Source organism: Acanthisitta chloris, unplaced genomic scaffold, assembly GCF_000695815.1.
Source record: "Acanthisitta chloris isolate BGI_N310 unplaced genomic scaffold, ASM69581v1 scaffold24899, whole genome shotgun sequence".
Classification (NCBI taxonomy): domain Eukaryota; kingdom Metazoa; phylum Chordata; class Aves; order Passeriformes; family Acanthisittidae; genus Acanthisitta; species Acanthisitta chloris.
This window is the reverse complement of record NW_008690128.1, coordinates 1-9,259: the sequence shown is the minus strand read 5'-3', so window position 1 is coordinate 9,259 and position 9,259 is coordinate 1. Positions and strand designations below refer to the sequence as shown.

The window sequence follows — 9,259 nt, the reverse complement described above, 5'->3', positions numbered from 1 at the left end:
GCTCCAGACTGTCCCTGGCAGCTCTGAGCTATCCTGGCAGCACCGATAGCTGTGAGCCCAGCCCTGGCTTGCTGCTCGTGGCCTGGTCACAGCCTCCTGTCAGGCTCTCTGTTCTCATTCATCCCTGTTATGTAGCTAGATAAGACACGGGGAGGTCTGGATCTCTTCTCATTGTGTTTGGCATGGCAGAATTTTGTCAGTTCATCATCAAATAACAAATCTGCTCTGTTTTCCAGGAGCCCATCCTGAATATTCATGATCTCACTCAGATCCATTCGGACATGAACCTCCCAGTGCCTGACCCAATTCTTCTCACCAACAGCCACGATGGACTGGATGGGGTAAAGTTACTCTGCTGGCTGTGGTCCTGACCTTTGTTAATTAAAGCTGCATGGCTTGCTTTGTGCTGGGCTAGCATGTTCTTACTGAAAAGCAGCCCTTGGCCCTCTCCAAGGCTTTCAGGGATTGGTGGCTCAATCCTGGGGAGTCTGCTGGAAGTGACACTGTGCTCTGCAGTTCTCCTTTGGCACTAAAGGATGCATAGAAAGCAGGAGGTGGCAGAGGCTCTAAAGCTTTTCCTGTTTTCTTTGCAGCATTCACTGTTGTAGCTTACAACCAGTGTGCAAATAAAATGTTTTGTGTGTTTTAGCCAAATATGAAAAAGAGGAAGCTGGAAGACCGTGAGGAGACCTTTCAGGGTAAGAGTCCTCGAGCCCCTGTGTGGCTGCGTGTCCCCTGAACCACCTTAGCCTGTCTCAGGGGTGTGAATCACGTGAGCCGCACCTGCCCTGCCCTGACAGCAGCTGTTGCTCGTGCAGTTCTGTCTCTGCCGCCTCCCAGAGCCTGACCTAGGGATGTCCTGCTGTGGAGGAGTCAGGTGCCAGCTCTAAGAAGCATCATTAGGACTTCTCTGATAGGCATAAGTAGTGCTTGCTCGAGCTTGGCCTGCTGACAGAGGCAGCTGGTCTCTTGGTGGCTCTGTGCTGTTCCTCTCCTCATCTGGAGGAAGGTTCCAGGCATTGGATTAAGCTGAGGCAGAAACTGCTGCTCACACACGTGCACCAGGAAGACCCTTTCTGTCAAGCTCATCTCTGCTCCATGCTTTTTCCTTTCCCTGTGGCAACTGCTGTTACCCCAGTCCCATCAACCCTTGCCCTCAGGTGGCCATGGCGTGGCTCAAGCCCTTGCTGGCCTCTGCAGGAGTTGAGGCTTAGGTGACCCAGCCTGACGTGGCTATTCCTGCCAGGCACTGACCTTAGAGGTTTGTCTTTGCTATAGGTACCAAAGTGTTTGTGATGCCCAATGGGATGTTGAAGAGCAACCAGCAGCTGGTGGACATCATTGAGAAAGTGAAGCCAGAAATCAGGCTACTCATTGAGAAGTGCAATACGGTGGGTGTGCACCTGGGGCGAGGGGAGGCAGTGTGCCGGCTTTGCTTCTGGAGAGGCAAAGCTGCTTGGAGCAGGAAGGAGAAGGGCCCTCTGTGCTGCAGGTGGGAAGGCAGGGCTCTGCCCTGTCTGACAGGCAGGGAGGTAGGTGAAGCCCTTGGGTGGCTCTGTGGTTCACCTGAAAGAGGAAAGTGTCTGTATCAGGCCTCCAGGAGGCTTTGTTTGGCCCTCCCTTTGCACACACACAGACCTCTGCTGAGAGCTCCTGTAACAGGGTTAGGAGAGCTTCCCATGGAAGGTGATGTGGCATCCGAGCCATGTGGGAAGTGATCTCAAAAGCGCTGCAGGTGCATGAGGGACCTGCAGCAGTTTATCATGAGCTGTGTGGCAGAGGCAGGGTCCTGGGGGGCATTTGGCAGCACTTCTGAGGGAGGTATTTGTGGAGATGTTGGCATTGTTCAGTGTTTTGATTTTTCTACCACAGGTCAAAATGTGGGTGCAGCTTCTCATCCCCAGGATAGAGGATGGCAACAACTTTGGTGTTTCTATTCAGGTAAGGCACCGCTGTGCTCCAGGGATGTGGATCTCTGGGGTTCTTCTAATCCTTCAGTTCATGATGTCCAGCAGCTGCAGCCATGGGGTTGGTTTAGGTTTTAAAATCCAAACCTGAGCTTGACGTGGCACTGCTGTGATATGTTGCTTTCTGAGCCCTGAAGGCCAGCTGCAGCTTCCTGGAGCTAATGTCTCCCTTGTCTTCCCTGCAGGAGGAAACAGTTGCTGAGCTTCGAACTGTGGAGAGTGAGGCAGCGTCCTACCTGGACCAGATTTCTAGGTAGGCATGCAAGAACAGATTTCTTTTTCAGGATCCTTTTGGAAAAGGAATGCTTGGGAAAGGTCTCCCAGCTGTTCTAGGGCGGCTTGGGCCTAAAAAAAATTCTGCTGCTGTTTATCTGACCTTCAGTCTCTTCCTTTCCTTACCAGATACTATATCACAAGAGCAAAGTTGGTTTCCAAAATAGCCAAGTACCCTCATGTGGTAAGTCACTGGGGACGTGGAGATTTACACATTTATGCTGCTGCTGCTTGGGACTCTTGAGTTGTTGCATCGATGTCCTGTCTGAGCTGGGGGTCCTGGGAGAAGAGGAGGGATCACACAGGGGTGGAGGGTAGCGAGCTGGGGTGAGGGCTCCTTTGGCCCAGCTGAGCTCAGGGCACTCAGCGCGTCTGCTCTCGCAGGAGGACTATCGCCGCACCGTGACAGAGATTGATGAGAAGGAGTACATTAGTCTGCGCCTGATCATTTCAGAGCTGAGGAATCAGTATGTAAGTGAACACACAGAGCCCTTGTGACCCTGCTGCTGCTGCTTTCTCCTTTCCCTCTGGGCACACATGCTCCTGCCTGTTCGTGGCTCCAGCAAGACAAGCCGACTGTTGCTTCTTCACCATGTCCTAGAGATGCAGGTGCTTCCAACAGTGTTAACAGGGCTCTAGCACAAAAATATTCCTTCTCCCTCTGTCGGAACCTGTGATCCTAAGCCCTTCACACACTACAAACCTGTCCTGGGGTCGCTAAATAAATGTTTTTGGTGTGGCTCCTGTAAAGCATGGCTGAAGGAAACCCTTGCCTTCACTGTGTGTGTGGTTGCGCACAGGGGTTGAGGGTGGTGCCAAGGGGAGCAGTGCTGCTCTGATAACCCGTGCTCATGGTGAAAGCTGAACACCAGATGGCTTTGCCCTTCCCGTCTGACTCCTGTTCTCCCTTTTTGCAGGTTACTTTGCATGACATGATCCTTAAAAACATTGAGAAGATCAAGAGGCCTCGGAGCAGCAATGCTGAGACCCTCTATTAAGTGTCAACGTTTGAACTTGAGAACTGTTCAGTCAACTAAAGACCGTCATTGCCTTGGTTTGTTACGTGACTATCGAGATGGGAAACTGGCTGGAAATAGTATTGCATTCTTAGCTAAACTCTAAAGAAATTCTCACCTAGTTCTGTGATTGGTTTTGTTCAGGTCTCAGGAGCTCTCCTTCCCTCTGGTCACTGGGCCGTGCTGTGTTGGGTGCCCTAGAGGCTGCTGCAGCCAGGCAGGGACATTCCTTCATGCCTTGCTTCCTACCTGAGTAGGAACACTAGAGACCAAGTCCTTGTCCTGTCCCATCTCTTGGCTGGCAGCTGCCCAGGGGTCTCTGGGCTCGGGGCAGACAGCTCAGCATGAGGGTGAGCCCAGCAGCATGACAGAGGGGAGGAGAGCTCACTTCCCACTGCCACCTGTGGCTAGGCCCCTGTGCTGCCAGTTCTGCACTGCCCAGGGACCTGCCCCACCGGGCCGGTGGCAGCACCCATGCCCTTGTGCCACTGAGCCATCTGCACTCCCTTTCTGGCTCTCCCCTGGCTTGGCAGAGCATGCTTCATGGGGCTCTGCCTCGTCAGCTCTGTCTGTATCGGGGCAGAGCGTGAAGCAGTGCTTGGACCTAGGGCTGGTGCTGTCCTGGCTGTCGTGAGCTCAGGTGGCTTCTGATCCTCTGCCATTTGACTAGAGCCACTTTCTTGGCTAAAACCAACGTTCCTTCATGTAAGTCCTAGTGCCCGTTCAGCATGAGATGCTTTTGCCCGGGCTGAGGGGAGGGAGCAGCCGGAGGTCTGAAGCTGAAGTCCCAATATCTCCACACGTGGTCAGACTGAGCCCTGCTGTCCCTGGCAGTGTTCCGTGGTGCCTGGGCAGGGCAGGCTAGCTGCCACAGCTGGTGCTCAAGGGTGAGGGTGGCCCATGCCCACCTGGTACCCTGCAGACCTTGCAGTCCTTCCCCTGCAAAGGGCACACTCCTGTGCCTGGTGACTCCTCTAAGCCGCCAGAACGTTTCATGGTCCATTACAAACCCCTTTGGAAATGACCGGTTGTGTTGCGTCAGTTGTTGTGTGTGGCAAGTGGGCCCGTAACACTGCAGGCTTCAAAATTTTCTTATTTATAGTATTTCTACTTAAGTCCCCTAATCAGGGAACATTGAATCATGTTTCAGGAACCTCGCTGTTTCCCAGGTCTCGCTGTTACACCTGTATATTCTTATTGTGCAGTAGCCTTAAGAATTGTGTTAATTTCATTGTAACAACAGTGACAAATGGAATGACTTTTCTCCTCTTTTTTTTTTTTTTTTTTTTTTTTTTTTTTTGTACTTTATTTTGGGGTTTTTTTTCTGCTTCCACATCTAAGAGCCATGTTGTCTCTTGCTGGTTTCCCAGGGATTTGCCCAGAGTGTGGAGGGCCACAGGCCCTTGCTATAGACTCTTCTGTTGTTGTTTGTAGTAAGTCAACTCTTAGTCTTCCCGCTAATAAATATTCAGTAACAAACCAACTGCGTTGAGCTGCTGTCTGGGAGCAGCACTTCCCCTTGTGTTTCTTTGTATTGATTCCTTTTAGTTTGTTTAGCTCTCTTTGCCAGATGAACGTATGTAAACTTTTACCATGTCAAGAAATTAAAATAAGGTACTTGGAATTCTTTCCAGGCAGCCCCTTGTGTGTGGTACTGGGCTCTCAGGCCGTGCAGTCTCAATGTCCTGTTTGATCTTGCTTTTCTTGCATCCAGTTGCTCCTTCCCTGCATCCTCCTCATTCCTCTCTCTGACTGTGTTGTAGACTGCTCTGCTTTGCTGTGTAGGTTGTTTCTCTTCCTTCAGCATGCCTCACGCAGGCTTGGGTTTCATGGGCTCTGTCCTATCTCAACCCTTTGTGGGACATGGCACATCCTGGTTCACAGATGTGAGGACCTTACCTGGTGTTTCTCTGAGCCTGCAACTGCTCTGGGGCTGCTCTGCCAGACAGGTATCTGCCAGGCAGGTGTCTCTCAGCTGTCCTGGGGCACCTGGATGTGGCACGCTGCTACGCATGTGTGATACTGAAGGGGAGGCATCCACCCCAGCATCCCCAGGCCCAGCATCCCCTGCTCTCTCCAGACGAGTTCTCGTACCTCCTCCGTGCCTGCTGCACTGCAGCTGGGGCATAGAGACCTCTCAAGGGACACTTGGGAGTTCCCTGAGTGTCCCGTTCCCCAGCTGCAGCCCCTCTGAGCTGTCCCCTGAGCCATGGTTTGGTGCCTGCCTCGGGCTTTGCCTGTACCAGTTGCTGTGCCACTAGGCAGGGCCCATGACCGGCCCTGTGAGTTGCCACTGCAGACCAGGCTCCTGTCCAGAAACTATTGCAGACCCGGAGCCTGCAGAGGAAGGTTCCTGCCTGCTGCAGGGCTCCTGCAGTGTGGGAAAGTGCTGCAGCTGCCTGATGTGTGCAGGGAGGGGGCATTGAGCTGGAAACAGGTCTCTGGGCTCTGGTGCCCAAAGGAAGGGCTTGCTGGCAGGACTTGCGGTGCAGCACAAGGGGCTCCTGCTCATCACAACCAAAGAAACAGTTCCCGGGGGAACTGGTGCCAGCAGTCCCATGGGAGGATGGAGCATCCAGGAATGTTGTCTTGGCAGGTGCTGGCAGGGAGCAGTTGGCAGGGTGTGTTGTCGGTGATCTCTGTGTCCAGGAGCAGTGGCACTGCGTGTTCAGGGCTCTGCTTCTCCGGTCCCTGAGACATCTCAGCTTATGAGCAGGGCAGGAGAATAAGGGCTCAGCAGTTGAGCAGCTGCAGGCGCTGATGGCAGCACAGCTGGCTTGGGGAAGGGCCAGGCAGATCCCTCTGTTTTGCACCAGCTTGACCCTATAAGACATGGGGAGTGGGTGCTCCCCAGAGCCTGAGCCTTGGCATGGGGTTTGCTCAAGGCTTGCCAGCATTAGGAGCACTGCAGGGGTTTTCCATACTGTGCCTGTCCCCAGTGGTCACTGACTCCCAAGTTTCTCTGAGCCCAGGGCTGCCTGTCTCTGGTTTGGGTTTCTATAAATTTCAGGTGCTATTTTTTGCCACCTCTGCCTTTCTGCGTGAGTGAAACCCAACAAACTCCCTTCTCCCTGGCTTTGTTTGAGGAACGTGGGCAATTTAGCAAACATAATCTGTACTGATGGGCAGTGCCTAAAAGCAGCTGTGCAGTCAAAATAAAACACGGGTAGGATGTGAGTTCTCCATGTGGGGTGTGGGGCAGTGAGGGGCTGATCAGGCTGGGGAGCTGGTATGTGGGAGGTGGTACGTGCACTGAGCACATCACAAACAAGTTGCTTTGCTGTTAGGGAGACATGCAATTTTTTTAATTCTAGGTTAGCTTTAAGCTGCTTCAGGCTCCTTTTGGAGAAGGTACATGAGCAATTTCATGGTGTGTGGGGCCCCTCAAGATGCCTGATTGCTTTTCATCATCAGTTATTGACACAGGTTTCCTGGCTCTGCAGGCTCAGTTAATTACTCTGCTTCCTGAAATTGCTACTGCAAGATGGAGGTGGATTTAGGCCTGTTTTGTTTATACTGAAGCAGAGCTCTAAATCAGAGCTTGAGAAGTCCAGCAGAAACAGATGGTACTGAAACCCTGTTATCAGACACACCCTCCATGGCACAGGCTCTGCAGTGGGGCAGAGGCAGTGCACAAAGCTGCCATCCACGTCCTGCAGCCCTGGGGTGTGTGCTGAGGTTGGTTTGTCGTGAGGATGTCAGTACAGATTAGGGTTTCTCTTTCTTTCCAAACCCCCGACATGCACAGAACCAGGAGTGTTCCCACACTCTATTTTCGGATCTCTTCCAGCCCAGCTGCAGGGTTGAGTTGTGATTTGTGGGGCAGGAAGGCCTGTGGAGTTTATCCTGTTCCCTTAAACTACTGCTGTGCTGCTTGGAAAAGGCCCTTCTGTAATTGCAGCCTGTGCCGTGGCTTTCAGGGACTCAGGAGGCAAAATCAAGAGGCGAAGTCAAACCTGAATGATCTACTCTTTGTGTGTTTCTTTAAGGACACATCCATGTGAGGCTTGTCATGCAGCTGTGGAGGTTCTGCTGTAGTCTCAGCTCGGCTGTGCCAGTGTGTGTGGCAGCAGAGCACTTGTTCCATTCCTGGGAGGCAGGAGGTATGTCCTGGCTCTGCTCCAAACCCCAGCTGGGGTAACAGTGCTTCTGCTCTGCTCTGAGTGAAACAGGCTCCATGTTCCAGCCCCATGCTGAAAGGGTATTTTCCTTTCAAGTGTAACCCCAGGTAATCCTTGGAGCCTCCCTGACTTCATGGACTGAAGGACTGACTCAGAAGTCAGCACTGCTTTGCCTAATTTGGGGCTACTCAGAGGCATCCGATTCTGCTGCTGTGAGCTGATGAGAGCAGGTACCTCTGAAACCTGTGGCTGCTCTGTCCCATGCAGCCAAGGCTCTGTTCTCCTCTGTCCTGTCTCTCCCCACTGCTTGTATCCATGCTACAAAGCCCCTTTGCTGGCACCACGACTACGTGAAGCAAGTGCTGTGGCTCTGAGGCTCTCCTGGCACAGCAGCCGGCAAGGCAGAGCCATGTGTGCTGGCATGGAAGGAGGAACGAGTGTGTCCCTGGGCTAGAGAAGGCTGAGGCTGCCCGTGGTGGTGAAGATAATGGAGCATGTCCTATGGCAACGTGGCCTTCTGCCTCCCAGCATGATGTCTGGTGAGCACGGCTGGAGGACCGCAGAAAGACTGAACCCCAGGCAGGATGCACAACAGAGGAAGAACCGCAGGCTGGGGAGGGCTGTCTTCCACCAGGAAACTGTGACGGGAGGAGGAAGAGAACATGAGGGTGAGTTGAGGTGAGGCTGGCAGCAGGAGTGGAAATGTTGGATTGAATCCCCAGCCCTGGTTCTCTTGGATGCCTTGTCTTCCTCAGCACCAGGTCAGGAACTGTAGCCAAGGTGGTGCGTCTTGTCTACCCTGAGCATCTGCTGCGTGGCAGGACTGAGCACCAAGTCCACCAAGTTTTGCCAAGGCCTTTGGGCAGTGCTGCAAGGCCAGCAGTGGGTGGCAGAGGGCAGCTGTGGCTGCTAGGCCTGGGGCCTGTGGTCTGGCAACACCAATAGCAGGCACTGCCCTCTGTTGCTGCTGAATGCCTGTTCAGGGTGGTTTTGTCCTTGAGAGAACCTCTCAGGAGCTTCACCTCGGTTTATCTGTGAATTGAAGGAGGAACAGAGACTGCATGATCCTGTGGCAGTGAGATACTGGGTATTAATTAGCTCAGAACTCTTCCGAGGCGCAAACTAAGAGCTGGTTGTTCATATCATGTCGGGGTTTGATTCTCATCCTGATTCCACATTTCCATGCCTGCCAAAGGTTTTCTACTATGTGTTTTCAGCAAAGGTTTCCATATGGAAGACTGAAAAAATAAAAGGAAAAGCTTGGAATGGTCCTGCCAGGAAGAATGTTTACAAGGAAGCGGCCTGATAAACAAGGAAAATGGGTGAGTTGCAGAGGTGAAGTGGTACAGTGTGGCAACAATTCCCAGCTTGTCAGAGCCTCACAGTGGTCGTAGCCACCTCAGGCTGACTGCAGGATCTCCGTTTTTACAGGCAGCCTCAGGAAGTCAGGCTGGACTGAAAAAGTAACGGAATTATGTGGAACTTGTCTGAGTCACAGGCCATGCACCTCCACAAGTTCTTTCAGGGCACTGCTGTGGAAGAGGACAGATGAGGCTGCAGCTGAAAGAGGAGATCTGCCCTTTCTGGTCACCACGGATTTCAGATCTCCTCCCCTAGCCTCTCCCAGTCTTTTGTACTTTCCGTGTTAATCCATCCAGTGCAGCATGAACTGACTGAGGCAGCAGCTGGAAATCCTGCTCTGAAGGCTGCTGTGGACACTTCTGGACCACCTGCAGGCATGAACATGAAAACTGTGCTCATCCTCCTCGGTCTGGCCCTGGCCACGATATTCGCCTTGGTCTGCGTATTGCTGACCAGGGGAAGGGCCCCCAGCATCTGCCAGCACGTGCCCCCAAAGCAGGAGGGCACTGAGGATGGCCAG

At 52.9% G+C, this 9,259-nt stretch overlaps 1 protein-coding gene across 1 annotated transcript; it reads left to right on the top strand.

Annotated features, from left to right (window-relative positions):
• Positions 1-236: 236 nt before the first annotated feature.
• On the top strand, positions 237-3,375 carry PSME3 (proteasome (prosome, macropain) activator subunit 3 (PA28 gamma; Ki); the record flags this gene model as incomplete). The annotated part of the gene is made up of 8 exons (XM_009081708.1): positions 237-341; positions 650-698; positions 1,279-1,391; positions 1,873-1,941; positions 2,153-2,220; positions 2,370-2,424; positions 2,625-2,711; positions 3,158-3,375. Coding segments are annotated over 8 exons (627 nt in total), but the record flags the coding sequence as incomplete, so codon positions are not given.
• Positions 3,376-9,259: the final 5,884 nt, after the last annotated feature.